Source organism: Rissa tridactyla, chromosome 15, assembly GCF_028500815.1.
Source record: "Rissa tridactyla isolate bRisTri1 chromosome 15, bRisTri1.patW.cur.20221130, whole genome shotgun sequence".
Taxonomy (NCBI): Eukaryota; Metazoa; Chordata; class Aves; order Charadriiformes; family Laridae; genus Rissa; species Rissa tridactyla.
Window position 1 is genome coordinate 2,777,292 of NC_071480.1, and position 25,665 is coordinate 2,802,956.

Sequence of the window (25,665 nt, forward strand, 5' to 3'; positions counted from 1 at the left end):
GGCTTGAGACATCCCCCCCGGGGCATGTCTCCCACCATGGGTGCTCTCTTTTGGCAGCTGCCCCAGTGCACGGGACGGCTCGGTGGGGCTGCACCTCCCCTGCTCCTTCCAGAAACCAGCCCCATGTTGTAACTGCTGCAACCGCTGCACCCACGAGCGACTGATACTGCTGCCCACGCCTGCAGCCCTGCCGCGACTGCCAGCCGCACGAAACCACCCCTCCTGCCCATAGAGGACCTCCAGGGCCCATCTCACTGGGGTTTGGGTGCCAGAGGTGCATCTCCTCTTCTGCCTGCCCCACAGATCCTGCAGAGCCCCGGGCATCTTCTTGGGGCTGGAGGACCGCAGGGCTGGGAATGCTTGTGTGGAGCATCTCTCTGCCCCAAGGCAAGACTCCCCGCTATGTCAGGGTTCTCCGGAAGGCTTTCCATGATGGAGACTCCAGGCCCTCCAGGCCATTGGGGCCCCTTGATGGTTCAAATCCAGGTCCCGTGGCTGCACTGCCACAGCCAGAGCTGGGGAAGGCGTGCAGGCGGGGCGCCTTGGGGTCACTGTGCCTGCTCTGGGAATCTCATCCTCACATCCCTGTGGAGCTGCTCAGCAAGCCTGAGTGTGGGCTGGCAGCCCCGTGGCCACTGGCCGGGCTGAGGGGTGGCAGAGGTGGCTGGAAAGAGTCGAGACTGTGGGAGGAATGACCCACCCCGTGGCAGTTTTTTCAAGGCTTTGCAGGGGAGACACCTCTCGGGTTCTCGCCTGGGGGTCAAGCGAGGGATGGGCAGCACCCTGGGACACATGTAAGGCCACAGGGAACCTTCTCCACGTGTGTTTCCAGCAGGCACCTGGCCAAACAGTGACTCATGAGCCACCTGCGGCTGCTGAGATGGCCAAGCTCGGGGCTTCTGCCTGCCCTCAGCCCACGGGGCTTCTGCCTGCCCTCAGCCCACAGGGCTCCTGCCGCTGCCTGGACTGCAGTTCCCAAGGATGCTGGAAACCCCCTCCAGGGCAGGTTCAAGGCAGCAGTGGCCCTCGAGCCTGCTGGAGTGTGTTTGCTGGGCTGTGTGCTGCCACACCGGTGCTTGGGTGAGCGTCTGATGGTGTAGGGCGGGGAGCGCAGGGCTGGAGTGAGGAGTGTTTGGGGGATGAGGAGGGGAGGGGGCGTAGGGATGAAGATGTGGCCAGGGTGAGGAACAGGGAGCTGTGGCGGCTGGAGGCAAGAATTGTTTGGCAGGAGCCCAGCCCTGGTGCAGGGTGCTGCCGGTCACCCTGCTCTGCAGCAACAGAGGGATTCTGGGCTCCCGACATCCCCTTTAGCGACTGTTTCATTGGGGTTTGAGCTCAGGGATGAGCCCGACTACAGGTGCCCATCACATGAGGGAAAGCAGGCAGGACCGTGCTGCCTGTCCCTGCCCTCCGACGCCTGACACTGGCTCCTCGCCCCCTCCCTGGCCAACCAGGCAAATATCAGGCCTTTAAAACGGGGAACGAGTTCCTCCGCATTCAATCCCCGGGAGCTGGCCCTGTCCCTGCTCCAGCTTCTGCGCAACGCGCCCGCATGACACGCGCAGCCAACACCTCCGTGTTAGATAGGTGTCCCAGTCCTCTCCCCAGCTGGTGCTCGGTGCTGGGGCACGGCCAGCCCCGCTTCTGGGGACAGCAGTGGAGTGCATGGAGGGGCTCCTGCCCTGGTGCCCTGCAGCAGGTAAGGGGGCTTTGGGGGCACAGAGGAGCTGGTGCCCAGGGTCAGGGTCTCCTTCTGCAGCACTTTGGGGGACCAGGTCCCTGATCCCTCTTAAAGCAGAGCAGGAGCCTGCATCTTTCTTCTCTTTGATTGGGAGGGGATGGTTTGTTGTGTTCTTGTGACCGTCCTGCCGCAGGGGATGGCTCCCAAGGAAGAGGAGGTCAGCCAAGGAGGGGATGGCAAAACCTCCAGAGACAGCTGTGAGGATGCCCATGGGCACAGTCATGCGTGAGAAAAGGGGTGCAGGTTGGGTCGGGTCTGACAATGCTGCAAGGTCTGGAAAAACCTGCAGGTTTTATGAAGCTCCAGTTTTAAGAGAAAGGAGCTGAGCTGAGCATCCCTCCCCGCCTCTCCCCTCTCTCCTCTCCCCTTTCCCCTCTCCTCTCTTCCTCCGCCCTTCACCCATCTCCCGCTCCCTTCTCCCTTTTCCCCTCTCCTCTCTCCCTTCTTCCCGCTCCCCTCTCCCTTCCTTGAGCCGCCGCATGAATGCTCCCTGCCCTGGGAGACGCACGGCAGAGCTTCAGACCCAGCCCAGACGCGGGTCTGGGGATCCCAGCGGCCCCGCGCTCCCCCTGGCGCCCCAGGCTGGGGCAGGGGCCAGGCGGGATGGCTGGGCTCTGCCCTCCCCGCTCTGACTAAGAGGAGACGCTGGGCTCCGGGGCTTGCTGACCACACCATGCTCCGGCGTGAGGAGCACAGCCTGGAGATGGCTGTGGCCTGGCCACCAGCCTGGGACATCCTCCAGCAGCCTGGAAGGAGCCTGGCGTGAGTGCTCGCTGCCTGCCCCGGGTCCAGCATGCCCCCTCTCCATCCCCGGGGGGTCCTGTGCTCCCACCTGTCCCACTGCCCTGGCCTCCCCCTGCTCCCGCTGGCCCCTCTGTGTCCCCTGGGATGGGAGCATCTCCCTTTCCATGGCAGGTTTCTTTGTGGGATGGGAGTTCCCACCTCCCGTGCACCTGGAGCTGGCAGCAGTGCACGGAGGCACTCGTGACACAAGCTGAACCTGCTTTATCTGTGTCACATGCTGAGCACATCCATCCAGGGGCTCGTGCATGTGATTTTGCAGCCGGGGATTGTTGCCCCCGCTGGCTCTGGAGTTCGGGTCCTCCCGTCATCTCTCTCTTGCCCCAAGGGCCACACTGAGAGGCGTAATGCTCCTGAAAATGCCCTGTCTTGTTGAGAGGATGCCTAGTAGCTGTCAACTGCATCTGTTAGGGGCAAGAGGGCAAAAGCAAGAGAGCAGGGAGGAGGAGGAGAGATGAAGAGATGGATCATGCTTATCATTTCAACCTTATTAACCCATCGTGCCTCTTCCTCGCAGCTGGGGAGCGCCTGTGGCCGACAGAGCAGGGATGTCTGAGGCCTCGTCCAGCAAGGAGGGACCCCCGGCCGAGTGCCCCATGTGCTACGAGAAGTTCCACCCGCTGGAGGCCATTCACCACCAGCTCAGCTGCGGGCACACCTTCTGCCACGACTGCCTGGTGAAGTGCTTGCTCTCCGCCAAGCTTGACGGCCAGGTCCAGAGCAGCATCATCTGCCCATCTGCCGCTACGTGACTTTCCTCAGCAAGAAGGCAGCTCTATGGCTGCCCAAGGCAGGCACCAACCTCCGGGCCCTGGAGATGCCTCTGTCACCTTCCTCCCTGTCCCATCTGACCAAATTGGAGGCCAGCAACACCTTGGTGGTGCCCAGCCATTTTGTGATGCTGGTGCAGAGCTTCGACCGGTGCTGTAGCACAGGAAACAGCCCCATGGACTCGCAGGGGGTCCCAGGAGAGCTGGCGCGGGAAGCCCACATCTTTGTCATCAGTGACCATGGGATGCCACTGGTGGATGCGGACTGCAGCTCCCTAGGGAGGAGAAGCAGAACGGAAACACGAAGCTCGGTGTCATCCAGCTCGGCCCTGGGGGTGAAATGCTGCCAGTCGCCCATCGCCCTCGCCGTCCTGCTCATCTTGACGGTGGCCATGCTGGCGGCTGTGCTCCCTTGGCTGCTGCTGGTGAAGAGGGACTCGTAGCAGGGATGGGATCAGCTCAGATGCTGGAGGTGTCACTGATGCTGGGACAGAGCTAGGGCTGGGACCTCTCTCAAAAGATCCCATGAGAAAGTCCAGAAGCAGCTCCGGGTGAAGCTCTCTCTCATCTGGCCAGGGACTGAATGGACTTTCAGACCTTTCCGCAGATCTCCGGGTGCTCACAGTGTCGTCGCTGGCATTTTCTGCCTCTTTTGGTTAAAATGTGGCTGGTCAAACCCTGCTAGTGGGTTCCCCTAGTGTCTTAGCAGAGAGCAGGGTTTCTCCTCCTGCACCCCGTTGAGGAGAAATAACTGGACTCCAGATGATCCAATGTGAATCAACAGAAGCCGTTTATTAAGCACCGATCATCATCTTTTATACCCTGTGTTGTAGCCGTACACGTGACTCGCTTATTTCTGATCAGCCAGTTACACTGTCCACGCGCTGTGCATGCAGTTCGTTCACACATCAGATTGGTTACAAGAATTCGCATAGTAAATTGCTTAGTCATTAGCACAACATGTTTTCTGCCTTCTCAGTTCCCGTTTTTCCCATGTACTAATGCCATCTTCTACCGCCTGTTTTGCCCTTAATCTAATCTCTCACAGTAGGGAGGCTGGCTCACACGGCCATTTTCTCTCAGATACATTCCTACACATCCACACTTGGGCTTGGATACAACTAAGAGCCAAAGAAACTTTGTTTTGGGTTGTACCAAGTGCATTTGTGATCAGCTGATGGTCCTTTTCACCTGTTTCTTCCCACTGAGGCAATATATTCAATAAAAGCCATTGGTGATTTCCCAATGCTGATCGAGAGGACTGTAGAGGATGTTTTAACTTGTCTAGATCACTAGTAGTTGTGACTAGTTTCTTTGCAAGTATCTATACTATTTAAGACTCCCAGTCCTGTTCCTAAGATACCAGTCACATCTCTCTTCAGTCGTTGTGAGGTGGCAACAGTTCGTCTGTCCATGTACAGTTCATCTAAGGTTCCTGTAAGACACAAAAGAAAAGGGAATCTGCTCGGTCTCCTTTGAGCGACGGGGTCAAAAAGGGGGCGAGATCCACCGGGTGCTGATCCGGTGTATCTTCCCTGAACAGTCTTTGGCTTCCCATGCATGGGGATTTTGGGGAGTAGCTAGCACCATTGGTACTGTGCCAATTTGAGGCATTTTCACTAACACAGGTTGCCCAGGGTGAAATTGTCCTAGGTATTTTCCTGGTTCATTGGGAACTTTTGGAGTGATGATATTGGCAGATACACAGAAAGCTTTCATTCTAGGACAGCCATCTCCACTCCGTTATTGAATTGATAGGTGGCATCATCCCATCGCAAATGCCAACCAGGTTCATGAGTTTTTGCAAAACGCATAACCAATCCATTGGTGCGTTCAACAATGCCATCAGCCTGAGGATAATAGGGAGTATGAAATACCCATCAAATGCCTTCTTCTTTGGCCCAATCTTGTACCACCGTAGCGGTAAAGTGTGAACCGTTATCACTTTGGATTGCCTCAGGAAGGGGAAGGGTGCGGTACCACCCTTGTAGGCCTTTCACTGTGTTGTCCCCGGTAGCTGATTTGAAGCTGGTGGCCATAGTGAGGCCAGAGATAATCTCCACTCCTACTAGGATGTCTCTTTTCTCACCTGATGATCTCAAGGGCCCAATACAATCAATTTGCCAGGAATGCCACAATGGTTTCTTGTCCCGAATGGGTAAGGGAGGCGCCTTACTCGGATGATCTTTATTGAGCCGTAGGCGACATTGTGAACAGGCAGTTACTACTTGTTCGCACAGTTCAGCTGATACAGGCCACCCCCGGGCTAGTCCTTCCTGATACACATCAGCACGGCCTGTGTGGCCACGCTTAACACGTAACCATTCGACTAAGCGTTCCCTTTCCCACCATCATCTACAATGTCAATTTGCTGCAGCCGCGTGAGGCTATCTACCTGTTGGTTGAACTGAGCAGTGATCGAGTTCGAACGATCATGACCTTTTACCCAACCAATGTGCAATGCTCTCTGCCCTCCTCTTTCTAACAGTTGCTTCCAACTATCTGTCTCCCAAATTGGGACTCTGTTCACCTGCCAATCGTTGGCTGCCCAGAGTTCGATCCATTCAGTGGCTCCTTTAAAAACAGCATATGAGTCAGTGCAAATGTGAGTAGCCCCATGTCGTGCAGCTAGTAGGACAGCTCTGAGTTCCCCTACTTGCACGCTACCATCTCCTGTTTCAATTGCTCTTTCCCCCGTTGCTACTTCCAGTGCTACGGCTTTGTATTTCCACTTATTGTTCTCACGGTGAGACGACGCATCAGTAAACCACGCTCCTGTAAGATCACTGCCTTCTTTCAGAGGAGGTGCTTCTTGGATTGGAGATGGTCTGTTTGGTGGGGATTGGAACAATAGGGCACCATCTGTATCCTTCTGGAGCTTGGATACTTTAACACTGCCTTCAGAGACTGGCGTGATTTCATTAATGCCTTCGAAATAAGCATACCACTTTCGAACTGTGGGTTTCTGGGCAATGCCGGCTGGTGGTGCTGTCCCTTGACGGACCACATCTAGGAGACGAAAAGGGCCCCGAACAACCACGCTTTGTTCTCTCCTTATCTGCTCTGCTCGTTGCAATGCTCGCACCAGGGACAGTAAACCCTTCTCAAGGTCTGAATATCTGCTCTCAGTATCATTGAAGGAGTGAGAGCTAAATTCTAATGGTCTCTCCGGTCCTGCTGGTCCCTTCTGCCACAAGTTACAATGAGAACCATGTTCACTGAAGCCCCATTCCACATGGACAGGGTCAGTTGGAGGGATGGGGCCAAGTTGTTGGAATAACCTTAGCTCCTTTATTAGCAATTCCAGTGCATTAGTATGTTGTTCAGTCCACTCCCAGGATCTACCCTTTTTCAGCAAACAATAAAGGGGGCGAGCAATGATGGAAAAGCCAGGGATGTGTTTACGGCAATAACTTAAAGTTCCCAGAACTTGCTGTAACTCCTTCGTGCTGGAAGGATTCTGTCCATGCTCTATTTTTTCCAGGGTATCCTGAGGGACAGAAGCAGCTCCCTTAATCCACCAGACCCCCAGGAATTTAACTTCCTCTGCACGTCCCTGACACTTTGCGTCTGGAATTTCCAATCCTAAATCCGATAATGTTTTTTGGATGTTTTGCATCATGTCTTGTACACTTTCTTGGCTCTCTCCCCCTATTAGGATGTCATCAATATATTGGTATATCGTACATCCCTGTGAAACAGGAATCGCTGATGGCACTTTAGCTAAGGCATTAGGAGCAATGGTGGGGGAATGCTTGTATCCTTGTGGAAGTCGGTTAAAATATATTGGGCTCCTTTCCACGGGAATGCAAACCGCGCTTTGTCCTGCTCAAGGAGGGGAATCATAAAAAACCTGTCTTTTACATCTAAGGCAGCCATCCAAGGACGGGCAGCTCCTTTTATCATTGTCACAATTTCCGCGATATTCGGAACCGCAGCGGTCAGGGGTGCAGTGTTGGCGTTTAACTTTCGGTAATCTACTGTGAAACGCCATTGCCCGGTTGGTTTCTTTACTGGCCACACCGGTGAATTATAAGGCGAGTGAGTGCTCTTAATGATGTTTCTTTTTTCTAAATCTGATGCCACCCCGTCTGCTCCTGCAAGTGCCGCTGCAGGCAGTGGGTACTGTCGGATGTTGGTAGTTTTAGAGGGAGGCAAAGGTAGAGAAGTTTCTAACAGGCCCAATTTAACTGTGTCTAATCCTTTTTTGCGTCCTGCAAAACTCCACACGGTTCCATTCCACCCCTCGTGTAGTTTCGCAAACAACCTAGTACAGGGAATCACAGATGTTGCATTCTTCGAGTGCCAGCTGCGGCTGTATTCTACCTCAGAAGCCTCTGGATTTTAGGACTTTCCTTCATGTGTGAACAATGCTGTATTTTTGTATTCTTGGCCAATTTAGTAATTATTCCACTTCCCTAAAACCAAATCATATGACTAAGCCGCTCAACAGTTGCCCAAAAGCTGCACCTGGTTGCCCAGGGGCTGCAAAACCTGCCCATGGCGGGCAGTAGGTTGTGCAGGGCAGGATCTAGGATGCCATGTGAGGGTATTTTCTTGCCCAGGGCTGGCCCCGGCTTGCCCATCCACAGCAATGCGTTGCCCAACAGCTGCATCAGGTTGCCAGAGCGGCTGCAGGGAGCTGCCCGCGTAGAACCCGGTTACTGAGCACCCTGCGCCAGCGGCAACGCTGCCCTGGTTCTGTGACACAGAGGGCACTGGGGATGCTGCAGTGTCTGGCAGTGCTGCCACCCAACCTGACAGCACAGCACTGAGTAGCAGCCCCCCCCGCACACCCCCAAGCCTCTGCAGGGTGAGTATGTCCCTGAACTGGGAGGGAAAAAAACAGGTCATTCTCCTAATCCCCCTCCATATCTCTTCTGTCCTCTAAATGTACCCAGATGAGGTGGTCGGGGGCTCCTGTCGTTGTGTCCGTGTTCAGGGGTGGCACAAAGTGTCGCCCTGGGATGGCTTATCCCAAGGGGGATGCAGGGGCATTTATTTCAGCTGGAAATGCAGGGAAAAGTAGCCCTGGGCCGTTCCCAAGGGGTTTTCCCTCCCTTTCCTAAACGTGTGTCTGTCAGTGTCTGAAAGGGCAGAGTTTATTTGTGGGGGTGGGAGCCAGGGAAGCTGCCTCCCACCCTCCCAAGGCTGTTTCTCAGGTATAAAGCGGCACGGAGCTAGGGAAAGCGCCGTCATTTATCCCTAGCCGGGAGAAAAGGGCTGAAGGGAGCGGTTTGTGGGAAGCGGCACACACGGTGGTTTTTGTTGGACCTGAGCGCAGACATTTCGTCCTCGGTTCTGCCAAACTGCCTCGGAGGGTCGTGTTTGCGAAACCTTTTTTTTTTGCTAAATTTGAGGGTGTGAGTTTCCCGCTGCCTGTCCCACAGCCACTCCCATCAGGGATCTTGCTGTAGCACACCCGTGTCCTCGTCTTCCCCTGGGGCTCCGAGCCAGGCTGGGAGCAGTGGGGACGGGACGGTGTTAGGGGAAGGACACGTCGGGCTGGCTACAACAGCCGTATTCAGGGACTTATTCCTGCCCGTGGGTGACACTTGTAACCTCACAAGAGCTTCGTACCGAGCACCACGTACCCCTCCGGAGTGTTTGTCCTCAGATGAGGTGTGTTTGGTGGCCCCCTGCGTTATATGGCTGATAACCATCGATTGACAGCCTCAAGCTGGAGAGGACAATATGCAATTCTTGGTAGCAAAATCTTCATGTGTGGCCATTCCTCCTAGGGCTACTGCAAGGCTGGTGTTTCCCAAGCGCTCTGAAAAGACTGTGGGCCATCTCCTTCCCATGCACACTGACCTTACAGCAGGTGAGCCATCGACACCTTTCCTCCTTTGCAAGGCAAGAGGCGGCCCTTCTTTTGAGGCTGAAATAGGGTTGTGGGGGGCTCAAATTTGGATATAGTCCTGCAAAGCTCAGCTCACCTGCAGGCTCCTCACTCCAGCATTTAAGGCAAGGGAAGATAGAGGGGGTGAGGATGGAGTCCCTCACCCACCCACAAATGGCGCTGGGCTGGTAGCAGATGTGTGTCCAAAAGGGACGCAGCTCTCGGGGCTGGGAATGGAACTTTTACAGAGAAAATGACCTCTGGAGTATCAGAAGATCAGCAGATACGCCAGCCAAAAGAAACAAAGGAACAGCAGAGAAGGAGCAACTCCGGTTTGACTGGATTGACAGATTTAAGGAAAAGGAAGGCACGGTATCTGTCATTCTCCTTATGGCCGTGATTTGTCTTTCTCCGCATTCCAAGACCTGATGCTAGACACTAACAACCAAGTCAAACGCTTTTATATACAAATGTTTGGGATGCTGTCAGAAGGGATTTGTTTTCAAGGGGTTTAGGCCTGTTCAGGCGCTGTGAGGGCGCTCTGTGCGTCGCTGTTTGTGTTTGAAGTTGCGGGTGTTGCTGTAAGAAGTAAGGCAAGTGCAGGAGGTTGCTGAGGTTGTCCTCTCTCTCCTCCTCTGTGCAGGACACGGACGGGACACACGAATAGCAGCGGTGGAGCATGGAGTCTGTCGGCTCTCCCTTACCAGCAAAGTTCGCCCATCCCAGAGCCATACCCACCAGGTTTCTCCCTGCCATCCACACCATGGCGTCAAGCTATAAGAACCGATTTCCTTACCGCCCCTTGCCTCAGAGCTACAGCCTCCCCTGGATGCCCAGCACCTACTACAAAACGGCTGCCAGCAAACCAACTTTGGCTGCCTTTTCCAAGAGTTCCCAGGGGATAACCGACAGCGAGAAGCTTCCTTCTGTTTCCACCAGAACCACCGTCTTCACCCGCTACACCCCTGAAGACTGGTACAAGTCCAACGTGACCAATTACAGGGAGTCGGAGACCTCCCAGAAGAACGCGGAGCGCCTGAGAGCCGATACCTCCCGCATCATTGACCACAAATACCAGCAGACCAAGAAAACGCAAGTAGAAAGCACCAAAAACCTGGGAGTGCGCGCCAATGATATCGCGTTTTGGAAATCGGAGCTCTGCCATGAGCTAGATGAGGTGATCGGGGAGACCAACGCGCTCACAGAGGTGAAGACCAGGCTGGAGAGAGCCTTGGCCGAGGCGGAGGCCCCTCTCCGGGTAAGCACCCGTCCCAGCGCGCTGCAAGCTGTAGCCTACTGCTGAAACATCTGCAGCCCTTCAAACGTCTCATTAAGTTTCACTGCAGCTCCGGAACGTCTAGAAAGCTTTTATTGAGGCCGTTAGTTAAGTTAGTAGTAACCAAACCCCCCTTGCCATCTGCTGGATCCCCTATCAGCACAGGCTGAGCACGTCAGAGCAGCGTTTGCTTAGCGGTACATCCAGAACCCCGGTTTGGGAGACAAATGCCCGTGTCTTACCACGAGGCTCTGGCGAGGTGGGCGTCAAAGCTGACACAGGTCCCCCGTTTCAGCTGTGGCTGCACCAGGGACACGTCTGCTCCCTCATGATGGTTTAATGCTGATGTTGCAGCTCGGCTGCTTGTTTTCGACAAAACCAGCTGTCCCGGGGCACTTTTTTCCCACTCTTGTCATCTCCGTGCCCACCTAGAATTTCTTTTCTTACATTATTGGAGATGGGGACGATCCCCATAGAGAGCCCTGCCCCTGCAGCCAGCGGTGATGGCGTGTCCCCAACAGGTCGCTCAGGAGTGCTTACTTCACCGGGAGAAGAGGATGGGCATCGACCTGGTCCATGACAACGTGGAGGAACAGCTCTTAACAGTAAGTTGGGCAACTCAGATCATGCGTTGAAGCTATTTTTACCGGATTTCAAAGTTATGGGATTTGGAGCACTGATCACCTGCCTCCAGCAGCCGGAGCTTCACAAAGGCAATGGGTTTGTGCTGAAGTCAAGTGAGCTGAGAGCAACACACTTCCTCCGGTGGAGCTGAATGTGTCTCAGAAATTCAGCCTGGGCATTTACACCGAAGTCAAGTCCATCTCCTCTTGTCCCGTACGGATGGGATTCCTCCTGGGGAGGAAAACATTTTGGGAGCAAAAAGGGCAGGTGCTGATCTGGGGACGGAGGTGTGTAGTGGTCCAGGGAACCGCTCTGCCTGTCCACACCAGGATGTGTCCCTGTCCGTGCAGTGGAACTAACCACCGCTTGACACTGAGGTCAAGGTGAAAAAATCCTTATTGACCCACCCTGAAAGGGAACGCAAAGGCCGTGGCTGCAGCCACAGCACCCTTCTGTCCCCTCCAGGGCGCTGGGCGCAGGCTCAGCTGCGAGTTTTCCTGCCTGTTTGCTTTGGGCAGGAAGACAAGCAGGCAAGTTCTTGCTGTGTGCAGGGTTGGAGAGGTCCAAGGGGAGGAGTGTGACCAGGACGAGTGAGGATGGACGCTGATGGGGTCCTCTTTTGCCTTTGCCCAGGAGGTCGATGTCATCAGGTCGTGCCGGGAGAAGATGCAGCAGTTCCTGGACAAGGTCAAAGCCCAGATCACGTAAGGAGGAGCTCCTTCTCTCATGTCGTAGGGCTGATGTGCATTTGTGGTCACAGCAGAGCCCCAGCAGAACCCCAGCAGATGTGAACCCCCAGAAGAAGCCCGTCTCTCCCCACACCCCGCAGGCGTAAAGCCCATGGAGGCTCCATGGCATGCGGGCAGTGATGCTCGTGGGAGGACAGAGCTGCGCGGGGGGCCGGGAGCTGCTGTGGGGAGTGGAACGGGGAGGAAGCCATTCCACCCGTACGTCCCCACCGATGGCTGCTGTTTGCATGTTGAAGGTCCAACCGGGTGGCCCAGCAGAATCTGGAGAAGGATCTGGCCAACAAGCAGGTGGCCCACCGGATCGACGACAGGTGCCACCACCTGATGAACACCTCCCAGGGCATCAGTTACTACCGAGGGGTGGAGCAGGTCGATGCCACGTGAGTGCACGCTGTCGGTCCCCAGCAGCAAGCTGTCCCCGGGATACGCGGTGCCTCTTCCTGGCAGGGAGCTGCTTGTCCCCAACCCAGATCCATCCGGCCTGGAGACACCTCCCTCAGCACGGTCATTTCTCTCCGCTCCCCGGAAAGGGAGCACAACCCTCTGCTGACAGTTGGATGCCAAACATCCAGAGGGTGAAAGCCAGTCCCACCTCATTAAACATTCTACCAGGGGTTGAGAGATCAGCCTGCCAATTAATTCAGCGGAGCACCTCTGCTGAAACAGCTCCTTAAGTTTATGCATATTTTCAAAGATGTGTCTTAGTTGTTGCCAGGCGATGTTTATATTTTTCAAGGACTCTTTTCACCTTCCCATAGAAGTGAGGAGGAGCATAGGCAGAACAAGGGAAAGGCCAATGGAATATTCCGTACCATAGATGCCATGCTCAGGATATAAATGGGGGTTGGTGCGGCGTGGGAATATGCGGTCGGGGCTCGGGAAGGTGCCAGTTCACTGGGTGGTGAGAGTGACTTCTCTCATTATTATTATTATTATTATTATTATTATTATTATTATTATTGTTCGTTTCTGTTACTGTTCTATTAAACTGTCCTTATCTCCACCCATGAGTTTTTCCCTTTCCCTTTCCCCTCCTTTTCTCCCTCTTCTCCCTTCTGGGGGGGAGGGGGAGAACTGCACCAGCGCACGCGTGGTCCTGGCTGCTGGCTGGGGTTAAACTATGACATACAGTCCAATTAAAAGTGTAGATTTAAGCTATAGTGAATCCACACTGCTCCCTGGCAGGGTCCATGCCTGCCCACATCCAGCTTACCGGGGGCCTCTCCTTTTCCCCGCCAGGATCTCGGTGCCGCAGTCCTGGGCCAAGTTCACCAACAACAACATCCTCCGCTCCCAGAGCGAGCGGGCGGCCTCCGCCAAGCTGCGGGACGACATCGAGAACCTGCTGGCGGTGACGGACAGCCAGATGTGGCGGCAGTTCAACGCCGTGAACGTCGCCTTCACCAACCGCATCGCCGAGACGGCCGATGCCAAGAGAAAGATTCAGACCCACCTGGCCAAGGTAGCCTGAACCCCTCCCTTTTGGTGTGACACTGTCACTTCCCGGTGACACCTCCAAAGCGCGACCCTCCACGCAGACCTGGCCCCAGCAGAGGAACGGTCACCACAAGAACCTGGTTATAGCATCATTTAGAATCATAGAGCCATAGGATGTGTTGGGTGTGAAGGGACCTCTCAAGGCCACCTAGTCCAACCCCCTGCAGTCAGCAGGGACATCTTCAACTGGATCAGGTTGCTCAGAGCCTCATCCAGCCTGGCCTTGAATGTCTCCAGGGATGGGGCCTCCCCCACCTGTCTGGGCCACCTGGGCCAGTGTCTCACCACCCTCAGTGCAAAGAACTTCTGCCTAATGTCTCATCTAAACCCGCCCTGCTCTAGTTGAAACCATTGCCCCTCGTCCTGTCGCTACATGCCCTTGCAAACAGCCCCTGCCCAGCTTTCTTGGGGACTTTCTTCTTGGAGCAGGATGAGTTGGCAGTGTAATTTCATCCCAAGGGATACTGCCCTTTGCTCATCCCAGCTGACAGCCTGCTAGCACAGGGATTTCCAGCAGAAAATGCCAGCGCTACTTGCATCAGCGCTAGTTACTTCAGAGGCGCTGGCTGCCCTGCAGAAGGTCTTTACTGGGACTCTGCTGGGGTGTCTGCTGTGGGGTTTGCAGCTTTGCTGCTCCTCCAAGGACGTGTTTTTGGTCTCAGCACTCTGTGGTTGCTGCACAGGTATCGGTGTGTTTGCTCCGCCAAGCAGATGAAGTGGAGATCAGCCATGGGCAGCAGGCTCGCACCACTGGCTCTCATGGAAAGCTGCCTGAAAAGTGCTCGGCACAGATTAACCGAGCAGAAACTGGGCTTGCAGCATCGCGGGCTGGTGCCACATCCTTCAGCGAGCATCCACCAAAAACCTGCCCTCTGTTAGTTGCTAGTGATGGACGATCAGTTCCTGCAAGCAGTAATTTTGGGGAGCGGGTAATTCAGTAGATCCATCACTGCTCCAAAACCTCCTCTGATGTGACAGCAAGAGCAAAGAGAGGCTTTTCCCCGCAGAGAAACGGCTGCTGGATCTGTGCCTCCATCTATGGCAGAGTGAGAGCAGTCTGAGCCCGGGGCCTGCTAATTGAACTTGGTTTTTTTCTGCAGATGGATGGCAGAAAAGGGAAATCCCGTTGCCGCTGGAGAATATATTTGTTAAATTTATGCATGTGTTTCTTTCTTACGCCAGACAGTGCAGGAAATATTCCAGACGGAGAGGAATATAGAAGCCATCCAAAAGGCCATTAGGGACCAGGGGCCTCCATTAAAGGTGGCTCAGACCCGGCTGGACGAGCGCACTCGGAGGCCAAACATGGAGCTGTGCCGGGACACTGCCCAGCTGCGGTAAGGCAGGAGCGCGGGGCCGGCGGGGACCTCGAGGGCTCACGGGTGGTAGCACTCGGGAGCATCGCTGGATGACAAAATTAATCATGGGGGGTTGCTTTTTTTTCCTAAAGAGTCCTTCCAGAAGTGCACCGACATAATCAAAAGCAATGAGCGGGTATCCCAGCCTTTGGGTGCTGGGAGAGCTCTGCGCCCACAACGGAGGCTGTACCCCATGGCCGGGGGCGGCCTGATGCCACCCCATGAGGGGCTGGATTTTTCCTACTTGCGTCAACCCCGTCTTCTCTCCTGCCTGCTTCCCGGTGGCTGGATGGGCTCAGGTTTGAAGGACAAGCCCTTTACTCTCCAACAGGCTCATGCTGAGAGCTCTTAGGTCCTTCCTTTTGGGTAACCGCAAGGGTGCAGCTGCTGTGCAAGGTGCTGTGTCCAGTGCTGGGCTCCCCGGTTCCAGAAGGACAGGGAACTGCTGGAGAGGGGACACCAAAGGGCTACCAAGAGGATGAGGGGACTGGAACACCTCTCTTGTGAAGAAAGGCTGAGGGATTTGGGTCTCTTCAGGCTGGAAAAAAGACGCCTGAGGGGGGACCTTCTCAACGCTTATCAATACTGAAAGGGGGGGTGTCAGGAGGATGGGGCCAGGCTCTTTTCAGTGGTGCCCGGGGACAGGACAAGGGGTAACGGGCACAAACTTGACCATAGGGAGTTCCACCTAAACACGAGGAGGAACTTCTTTGCTGTGAGGGTGGCAGAGCCCTGGCACAGGCTGCCCCGAGAGGTGGTGGAGTCTCCGTCTCTGGAGACATCCCAAACCCGCCTGGAGGCGTTCCTGTGCCACCTGCTCTGGGTGACCCTGCTCTGGCAGGGGGTTGGACTGGGTGATCTCCAGAGGTCCCTGCCAACCCCCGCCAGCCTGGGATTCTGTGCACCACATGGAGAAGCAGTGAGGGCTGTCCTCACCTCCCCTGGGGACACTGGAAATCCTGTCAAGGACAGAGGGAGCTCTTTGGTATTGCACCCCGAGGGGCTGTGGAGGATCAGGCTGCCCTCTGTGAGGCACCCTGAACTTCACACCTCCTCCTGGCAGCCCGCTGGGTGAGGCTCCCTGGGAAGCCTTTTCAAAGCAATTTAAACCCAGCCCCAGAGCCTGTTTAGCATCTCTCACGCCATCCTTTGTTCCATCCTCCACTTGTTTCACCTTCGCTTTTAGCCTCTCCCAGCTGTCCTCTTTCGCTGCGTGTGCACCCGTGGGTGTGGGGAGGACCCTTGCACGGGGAAATCCAGGAGGGGGAGCCAAGAAAGCCACAAAACCAAACAGGAACGGGAAACCACAGCTGCTCGTCCCTCTGCTTGGTGGCACCACCTGCTCTGGCAGACGCGGCTGCGCGTTGCCGAAGCCTTCGAGCAGACGTTCACTGTGCCTCCGCGCCGAGACCCCGAGGAGCTCTGCCCTCAGCTTCCCCATGGATCTGCCACAAACAGGGGGGGTCCGAGTGAGTCTGAGCACGCTGAAGGGGGAAAACCCATGCCCCAGGGGCCCATCAGCAACGCCATGCTAGAAACAACCCACGTGACGGGACTTCTAATGAGGGCTCCTTGCTGTTTTCCAGCCTTGTCAACGAGGTCCGTGACATCCATGGGACGGTGCAGACTCTTCAGCAGCAGCTGAGAGACAGCCAGGACACCTTGCAAATGCTGGTTCGCGCCAAGGCCGTCCTGCAGCACGACCTGGCCGTCAAAGCCAACTCCCTGTTCATCGACGAGGAGAAGTGCATGGGGATGCGCAAGACCTTTCCCAGCACCGCGCGGCTGCTGGGTCCCATCTAGTCTGGGCTCAGCCCACCCCACGGCATCCATTGCCAGAGTTATCAGTTTTCTCTATATGTTATAAATAGTACATGATTAAACTTCCACTTCCTGATAGAAGCCTGGGTAGAAATTAAATTATCGCTTTGCATGTCACATGGTCTAGCAGGAGTATTTTTTTTTTCCCTTTGGTTTTTCTCTTTCCACTGCTCTTTCACGGTGTGCCAGAAAGTAACTGAAAATATCCTGGATGCAACTAAGAGTAAATCCACCCACGGGGATTCATTCCTACCCATTCGGTCTGCGATTTTAGGAGAAAAAGTGTCGTGTCCTGCTCCTTTGGAGACTGATGTGGAAAAAGCACAGGGTGAAGCCATGTCTCAAATCACCTCCTGTCCTCCATGGGCCTTAGCGTGGCTTTTAGGAGGATCTGCCCCATGACCTTCCCAGCCACAGAGGTGACGCCGACAGGTCCGTACCCTCCTTTCTACCCTTTTTAAAAATGGGTGCATTGTTTCCCTTTTTCCAGTCCCCGGGGACTTCACCTGATGCCATGACTTTTCAAATACCACCTTCTTCCAGGAACACCCCTTGATTCCTTTGGGGTATTGCACTGGTGTTTCCCTCTTGCCTCCTGTGACCTCAGGAGCCCCCGGCTCATCTCTCCAAGACATCAAGTGTGAGGCAGCGTCACCAGCGCGTCTCAGAGCAACAGGCCCTCGCTGGCACCCTGTCCCTCCAACCTTGGCATCTCATCCCACAGGGACAGCCCGATATTGTCCCCCTCTCCCTTCAAGCCTTGTTTAAAGCTCTGTCAATGAGCCCCGCTACCTCCTGAGCAAAGACCCTCTTCCCCCTTGGAGGTGGGTGGGGAGACACTGGCCCAGGTTGCCCAGAGAGGGGGTGGAGGCCCCATCCCTGGAGACATTCAAGGCCAGGCTGCATGAGGCTCTCAGCAACGTGATCCAGTTGAAGATGTCCCTGCTGACTGCAGGGGGGTTGGACTAGATGGCCTTTAGAGGTCCCTTCCAACCCAACGCATTCTGTGAGTCTTGGATTCTATGAGAGGTGAACCCCATCTGACACCAGCAAGCCTGGTGCCGTGTATGCCATCCCATTACCATAAAACCCAAAATGGTGTTGGTCACACCGGCCACGGAGCCACGTATTAATAGGCTGGTCCCACCTGTTCCTTCCAGTGTCATTGCCCGCAACTGGGAGGAGAGGAAAAAATAACCTGCCTCCCAGATTCCCTTACCAACCGTCCCAAGGCCCTGAAGTCTCCTTTGATGGGTTATCAAGCATTGGAACAGGCTGCCAGGGAAGTGTTTGAGTCACCAGCCCTGGCGGTACTTAAAAGATGGCTAGATGGGATGCTGAGGGACATGGTTTAGTGATGGTTTTGGCAGTGTTAGGTTGATGGTTGGACTTGATGATCTTAAAGGTCCCTTCCAACCCAGACCATTCTATGATCCTATCATCGAGACCCCTTGGATTACGCATTGTGGCTTCATTGGCACCCACACGGGAGAACAGGAATGGGTAGTAATCCAAGGGCCATACCTCTTCTTGTTGCCTAAGAAAAGAAGAATGAGAGAATGTCCTGGAGGAGTCTGATATGAATTTGGGTGAAATCAAAGCTTGCCACAAAACATGTTAACAGGATATTGCATAAGTAAGGCATATTATCCGGCTTGAGGGAGAGAGAATTCCCAAAACAGCATCAGCGGTCAGAAAGAAAAAAAACCAAACTCATTGCTTTTATGAAAGAGAGCCTTCCCCCAGGCCTTCAGCTGGAAAGACTTATTTAGAGAGTTATTTCTCTCTGTATTTTTATAGAATTATTATCGTGGTTTGGGCCGGCGAGATGAACGATAGATGCTCTCCCCCACCCCCAAGGAGAGGAGGGAGAGAAAGAAAGAGAATTAGGAGTTTAGAAGGGACTAAATTACTTTAATGAAATATTAATAAAATAAAAAAAAATAAAAATGAAATATATACCGCTCCGAGCACCTAAGTCCTCCAGCATTTCGGAAAATCTCCATTTAGTGAAAGGTTGCTCAGTCCCACAGGATCTGGCTTTTTCAAGCGCTCAAAAAAGCCCCAGCCCCCGGAGCCAGAATCCCATTGCCCATCGCGGGAGCAAATTGCAGAGGTGTCACTTTCCTGGCCGCAGCCGCACCGTGTAAACCAGAGGGGACATTGCCCCCGACTGCAGCACAGCCCGTTCCCCAAATCCCGCCCCACGGACCCCTGGCTGAGGCTACACGAACCGCCTCCGCCGGGGCGTGGGGGGCCACCCGGTGCAGCGGAGCTCTCTGTCCTCTGCGTGTCACCTCCTCGCTGACCGCGTCCCCCTCCCCGAGCATCCCCGGGGGAGGGAAGCGCCCTGCCAGCCCTCACCAGAACTCACTTATCTGCTCAGCAACACACGCGGCTGCAGCCGCCGGCCACCGGCCGCCTCCGGCACCCCGGGCTTCCTACAGCCCCGCACCCCGCCGTGCTGCGCCCCCCGCCCCCGCCCCCCACCCGCGGCCGCTCCGGAGAGCGGAACGGGGCAGAGCCGCCTCCCGGCACAGCCCCCCCGGGGCGGGGGCGGGGTCCACGATGGGGAAGCTGGGGGTCCTCGCTGGGGAAGCAAAGAGGGGGGCAACCCATCCCGTGGGGTGCCCCCCCCCCCAAAAAAAAATAAAAATATCCCCCCGCTGAGCCAGCGGGATCGGCCGCGCCTGTGTGCGGGGGACGGGGATGGGGCAGGGAGTGACTCCCGGCTGGGGGGGGCCGGCGGAGGGGGGGTGGGTGCTGGCGGGGCCGGGGCGCTGCCGCATTTACAGGAGGAGCGGCCGGGCGCCGCGGCAGGGCCCTCCCCGTCCCGCAGCCGCCAGCGGGGCCGTGGCCCCGGTTAAAGGGGAAACTTGTCAGCGCCGCCGCCCGCTCCGCTCCGCCGCTGCCGCCCCGCGCCCCTCGGCTCCGCCGCGACGTGAGTACGGCCCGGCCCGGGAGGGGGGCGGCTGCTGCGGGCTCCGCCGGGAAGGGGAAGGGAAGGGAAGGGAAGGGAAGGGAAGGGAAGGGAAGGGGAAGGGGAAGGGGAAGGGAAGGGAAGGGAAGGGAAGGGAAGGGAAGGGAAGGGAAGGGAAGGGAAGGGAAGGGAAGGGCTCTCCCGATGGGGAGAAGGGCCAGAGAGACCCTCCGGGGGGTCCACAGGGGAGAGGGAGCGGGGAGCGCACCCCCGTCCCCCCGCTGCGAGGGTCCTCTAGGGAGAGCGGTCAGGGCAGCCCCTCCCTGCTTCTCCGCGGGGAGATGGGCTGCGGAAAGACCCCCCCACCCCCCCCGCTCCCGGGGGAGAAGGGCAATGAGAGCCCCTGCTGGGGGTGTCGAGGGCAGATAAGCCGAGGAGACACCCCCCCTACGGGGGTCTTGTAGGGAGAGGGCTCAGGGCAGCCCGTCCTTCCTTCTCCGCGGGTCCCCAGGGGAGATGGGCTGCGGAAAGCGGCCCCCCCCGCCTCCGGGAGGAGAAGGGCAATGAGAGCCCCTGCTAGGGGGGCCGGAGGGAGATGGGCCGAGGAGACCCCCCCTGCAGAAGAGGGGCAGGAGTAGCTGTCGGGGGAGATGGGCCGAGATAGACGCTCCCCCCCTCCCACCCTACGCAGGGGTCGCCAGGGGAGATGGGCTGGGGAAAGCCCCCCCACACACACCCCGGGGCGGGAGAGGGGCAAAGAAAGCCCCTGTTGGGGGTGTCGAGGGGAGATGGGTCGAGAAGAACACCCCCCCCAACCCGGGGGGAGATGCGCCTAGATAGGTGTCTCCCCCTCCTTCCCCCAGCCGTCCTCTGCGGGGGTCGCCAGGGGAGATGGGCCAGGGAAAGCCCCCCCTGGGGAGAGGGGCCGGCAGAATGACCCCCGGTGGTCCCCATGGGTAGGTGGGCAGGGGACCCTCCATCCCGGCGGAGGGGGGCCGGGGTAGCCCCTCGGCTGAGATGCGCCGAGATAGACACACACCCACCCCCCCCCGCCGGGGTTGCCGAGGAGCACGCTGTCCTCGGGGAGAGGGATGGGAGCCCCCCCTTCGGAGGAGAGGGGCTGAGGGAGCCCCTCGGTGAGCGGGCTTGGGGGGAGCTTGGGGGATCCCGGGGGCATCCGGGCCGCCAAGATGCTGCTTTTGCTGCTGGGGATCATCGTGCTCCACGTCACCGTGCTGGTGCTCCTCTTCGTCTCCACCATCGTTAGCGTAAGTACGGACTTTTCCTCCGGCACCGGGGTACCAGCGAGGCAGGGAGCGGCCGGCGGGGGGGTTATGGCATGGCAAAACCAGAAGGTGGTGTTTTTATTTTTGGTTTATTTTCCAGCCTGGCTTTTAGCAAGAATTAGTACTTGCCGACTGCTGGTCTTCCTAACGGTGGGATTTTGGAGAATTTCGCACAGAAAGCTCTTTTCCGTATTTGTGCTGTCAGGTGTCACTGGGGGGGTGGGTCAGTCAGGTGTAATGGGGGGGGTCGCTTGGTTGTGTGCGGCAGCGGGTGCTCAGGACATCCCCATCAGTCCAGAGGAGAGGGCTGTTGAAGCCCATCTCCTCATCGTCCCCATGTCACATCATAGAGCACCCAAAAGACCCTTGGTGGGGGTGACGCCGCGCTCCCCTTTCATAAAGGAGCTCCACCTGCTAACGGGCTTCAGGCCACAGGACCAGTACAGCCAGTCTGAGCAAAACCCCTTGAAACGGGACTGGTTTGGGCACTGGCTCCTCAGCACCAGCAGTTTTGCTCTCCAGCTCTGCTCCTTTGGGGCTGTGCGTTGGGCACAGCCTCTCGCTCCCCGCCCGCATGGGCTCCTCCTGGCGATTTTCAAGGCTTAAGCTGTGCAAGCAGTGGGAAGATGGAGGGTTGGATGCTGCACAGAGGGTTCCCAGCACCGTTCTCGGTCCAGAGCCCAGTTAACACGTCATCTACTTAGGAAGAGGTTTGCCTTGGTTTTAAGGCAGCAGTTTTGTAGAGCTGGTGAGTTCCAGGCTTGCTTCACCAGGTTCTTCTTTCCCTTAATTTTTTTTTTCTTTTTTTTTTCTGGGTGGTCATAGTAGTAGAAGACGTTAAAAAAAAAAATAAATCTTGCAAGTCATTAGAAATCACGTGGAACCATTCAAATAGCCCGGCCCGGCGCTGGGCGAGGACGGCAGAGGGGAGGGAAGCGCGCGTCCCCCGCGGGACTTGGTCCGTGTTTAAAGAGAATAAAGAGCTTCTGTGTTTTTTCTGCCGTTGGGGTGAAAGCGGCTAAAAGCAACTATCAGTATTTCCTTTCCAAACCCCTTTTCTGTGGAAAAGCATGTGCCTGGGAGCCCCCGGCCGGTACGCCCTGGGGCTGCTGGGTGCCGAAGCCCTGGCGGGGGGCACACGGCTGCCTGCCCCCTCCTGCCAGGGCGCTGCTCACGGGGCTGCGTCTCTTTGCAGCAATGGCTGGTGAACGGCGGGCACACGGCGGACCTCTGGCAGAACTGCACCTCCGGTAGCGTCTTCCACTGTCTGACCTCCTCCACGAGCGGTGAGTGCTCCCCCCCCGCAAATCGCTGCCCCTCGCTTTTATTCTCCTCCCCAGCCTTAGGAAATCAAGGGGGATTTGCCTGTGTGGGTTACTTGCGATTCCCTCTTGCTTTTCACTGCACACCCCCGCTCCGCCCCCGAAATTATTCCCTCCCTCCCCATCCCCGTCCCCTCCTCTGCTCTGTCCCCAGATGGAGGGACAGGGACCCACCGCATTCCCGGTGTCCTGGTGGGGAGATTGCGCCCCCCCCAGCTTTACCAGTCCCTGAAACTGGTCTGGGGCTTAGCGTGGGTCCCAGCCCCGATGCCCATTGCTCTGCCCCCCAGCTGTGGGGCAGCTCCTGGCAGCACCGTGGCAGGGTGTTCAGCGCGCCCAGCCGCAGTGGAGGTGACCGGCTCGAGTGCTTTTCGGTAGCCTCCTGTTATTAGCCCCTTTCGATGACACTGGGATGTATAAACGCGAGGCAGTCCTTGGAGCAGGGCTCGCTGGGCGCCCATCGCCCTGCTGGGAGTGGAGGGGCCGTTTTCATCACGCCTCCCTCTTGCCTGTGTTAAAGTGGTTTAAAGATGCCACGGTGCCCTGAGGACACCCCGTCTCCAGGGGACACCCTGTCCCCTATCCAGAAAGTTGCCCTGCTTTCTGCCGCTGCGACAGGCTGAGTTTTGGGGCACTCTCCTCGCTCCGTGGTTCGCTGCCGAGCCCCATGGGGTGGGACGTGCTGAGCCCTCAGGCCCTGCCTCATCCCGCCGCTGACGCGGCACCTGCACATCTGGAGTGGCCGAACGGCCACCTCTGGCCTGGGCTGGGTGGAGGCTGCTGTGGCGCTGGGTGACGTCACCCAGCGAGCTGTGTGCTGAGGTCAGCAGGGGAGGGGTGCTTGCTGAGATGCCGTGACGCGGTTTGCAGGGCACCTAGCGGTACCAGTGTCATGAGACCTGTGCTCAAGGAGTCAGGCAAGCCCGTGCCTCAGTTTCCCCACAAGGCAGGGCTAATGCCAGTGGTGCCGCGTCCAGCGTTTGTTTTCAGTTAGCCTGGGTTTTGCTTTCCGCTGGAGACAGATTCTCCCAGTGAAACCAGTTGTGAATCATACCGATGTCACACTACGCCGGAAACACGCTCCTGGCGTAGGGGAAACCGATGCCACGTGGTCTTGGCAAGTTGCAGGGAAGAGCACTGTGTGCTTTCAAAGGGTCTTGCGGTGATGGCAGACTGTCAGGGGTTTGTGGAGATTCAGGTCGCCCTAGTCCCCAGCCTGGTGGGAGCAAAACTCTTGTGGGTCCCCGACGTGGGGAGATGGGTGCTCTGCGGGGGTCCTTGGCTCTAAAGCCTCCTCAAATCTTTTGCTTTTCAAATCTCCACCGCTTTTTTTTTTTTTTTCCTGGGTGTTTGCAGGGTGCCGTGTGTTGGGGAGTTTTTAAGTGTTGAGAGGGGCTTGTCCAAAACGTGGTTGGGGTGGTTTCCTCCACGTCTGACTGCCCTGCTGGGGGTTGCCAGTCTGTATTGCCCCGTTCCCAGGAGCTGCTCGAAGAGGGGCTTCCCTCTGGATCCTTTCAGTGGTGAATTTTTGTCATTGAAGGGACTATAGTCGGAAAGGCCCTGCTAAAAACGCCGTGAAGCGGCTGAGTTTGGTTCGTGAGGTGCCCCAGTGGGCAGCTCTTTGAGTAGAGGTGCATTGTGCTCAAGCCTTAAAGAGCTCTCTGCCAGCTCTTATTGATGTGAAGGCTCTGCTCTGGCATCAGGAAAAGGAGGTTTTGCTTGGGCAAAAGCTTCTGCCCCATCCACCCTGCGGCCGGGCTGGGGGAGCAACACCGCTGAGGACCAGTCTTCATCTGGTGGGACCCTGGATGCAGGAGCCAGAGCTCACCGGTGCTGTAGGAAGAGAGAATCAAAAGATATTTCCTGGGCTTTTAAAGCAAGGCTTTTAAAATCTGTCGGTAAAAATGGAATAAAAATAGCCCGCAGTATCCTTTCCGGTGGGTCCCTGTGCCCTCCCTCCCTGCTGCCCGTCTCCGAGCCCCTCCGCTGCTGGGGGACCCGCGGTCGGCCACAATTCGGAGCGATAACAGGGACACGGAACAAGGATGCTGTGGCAGGACCAACTCCGGGGCTCGCCCTCATCCCCTGCCCGCTCCTTGTTAACGCTCCTCAGACTCTCTTTGCAGGGAACGTGCTTATTTTCAAAAATACGAAAGATCCTATACCAAATAACCACAAACCGTTCTCATTTAAGTCTCTCTCAAAACACAGGCTGTGCATGCCGCACGGCGTTGTAGAAAGCGGTAAGAATTTGTTTCTCTGTGCCTGTGCCAAGGACGGTACTCAACGGTTAATCGCCGAGTGCCAAGGTCTGCTCTGGGCTAAAAGCAAGAAATCCTCGGTCGGGAATTTTTGGCAGAACTTGGTCTTTACGTAGAGGCATTTTTTTTTCTTCTGGCCATCGCAGTGGCCGCCGCGGTGCAGTCATTTCTTCCTCTCCTTTTGAAAAGGAGCGGTACTCGGTGCTCGGAATATGTGGAATTAGGTAGGGTTCAGCATGGGGGGGGGGGGTTTGTTGTGTGCTGTGATGTTCCCCTTTGGTTGGACTAGATGGCCTTGAGAGGTCCCTTCCAACGCAACACATTCTGTAATTCTGTGTACTTTCTAACCACTTTTTGGGGGAAAATATGTCAAGGGCTCTCAAAAGAGTCAGTTAAAGCACTTTAGATTCTGCAGAGCCCGTTTTGATGTTGGAAATAACAATGCCAATGATGTAAATTAGCTAGCAGGAGTTTGGAGTGAGGCTCCCTGGGTGTGATGGTGCTGTTACCTGAAATAAAAGTTCTTGAAACCAAAAGTAGTTTAGAGAGGAAATACTGCTTTATTTGCCACCAGTCTGAACAGATCCTCGGTGTAAGGGGATGCAACGGCGGCGTGGACCCTGGAGGAGGGGGTGTCTCGTGGGGGAGCACCCAGGAGACTGGCAGAAGCCCCTACCTTGAAGATGCTGCTCCCGTTCTCTTTGATTTTCCTCTCTATCTTCTGGGCGTAGGTGGTCTCGCAGGTGAGCTGGGGGCCGCTCGTGGTCTCCTGCAGTCGCTCCCGTGGCTCCTGGGGCTGCTGCCACGTGCCCTGGGCCCTGTCCCCCTTCTTCTCCAGAACAGGGGGTGCCTTGGCAGTCTGGTCCCTCTTCAGGAGGGTGGTCGGGCTGTGTCCCCGCTTCTCCACAGGGAGGTCCTGCAGGCCCAGGTGCCAGAGCATGGCCAGCAGCAGTCTGCGCAGGACCACGAAGTCGATGGCCCTGATCTTGGTCGTCCCGATGGCGACATCCAGCAGCTGGGCCAGGCTGAGCTGGGCCATGGCTGCTGCCGTGCCCGAAACGACAGAGGGACCTGAGCGGGACCTGAGCTCCTGCGGGAGTGGGAGAAAGAGCTGCCCAGGGGGCCCTTTCTGCCTGGGGGAGACTGGGATGGGTGGGAGGGATGGGCAGTCAAAGCCTTCCTCCTCCTCCCCCCCTCGTCCTCGTCCTCCTCCCTGTCCGCGTCCTCCTTGTCCTCGTGCTTCTCCTCCTCCTCCTCCTCCTCTGTTGCCTCCTAGCAGCAGAGTGGTCACAGCGGCGGTGGGACGGGTGACAAGGGACAATGCAGCGTCCCCCGTTGCTGGGCGATGCCCCACTCCCGGCCGGTCCTTGGGATGCGGTTATCCACAGGCATGGGAG

The 25,665-nt window shown here is 56.7% G+C and overlaps 1 protein-coding gene and 1 pseudogene across 1 annotated transcript; both read left to right on the forward strand.

Annotated features, from left to right (window-relative positions):
* Positions 1–3,090: 3,090 nt before the first annotated feature.
* LOC128918160 (RING finger protein 222-like) lies at positions 3,091–3,755 on the forward strand (annotated as a pseudogene).
* A 6,078-nt stretch (positions 3,756–9,833) lies between these two features.
* On the forward strand, positions 9,834–16,461 carry LOC128918126 (tektin-3-like). The gene is made up of 7 exons (XM_054222011.1): positions 9,834–10,412; positions 10,952–11,035; positions 11,688–11,758; positions 12,040–12,183; positions 13,043–13,265; positions 14,483–14,637; positions 16,245–16,461. Exons 1-7 carry the CDS (start codon positions 9,834–9,836, stop codon positions 16,459–16,461), a joined length of 1,473 nt encoding a protein of 490 aa, XP_054077986.1.
* The last annotated feature ends 9,204 nt before the right edge of the window (positions 16,462–25,665 follow it).

Coding starts and splice junctions, on each gene's coding strand:
- LOC128918126 (XM_054222011.1), top strand. CDS start 9,834: ATGGAGTCTGTCGGCTCTCCCTTACCAGCAAAGTTCGCCCATCCCAGA. Junction 10,413..10,951: donor AGGCGGAGGCCCCTCTCCGG/GTAAGCACCCGT, acceptor TGTCCCCAACAG/GTCGCTCAGGAGTGCTTACT. Junction 13,266..14,482: donor TTCAGACCCACCTGGCCAAG/GTAGCCTGAACC, acceptor TTCTTACGCCAG/ACAGTGCAGGAAATATTCCA.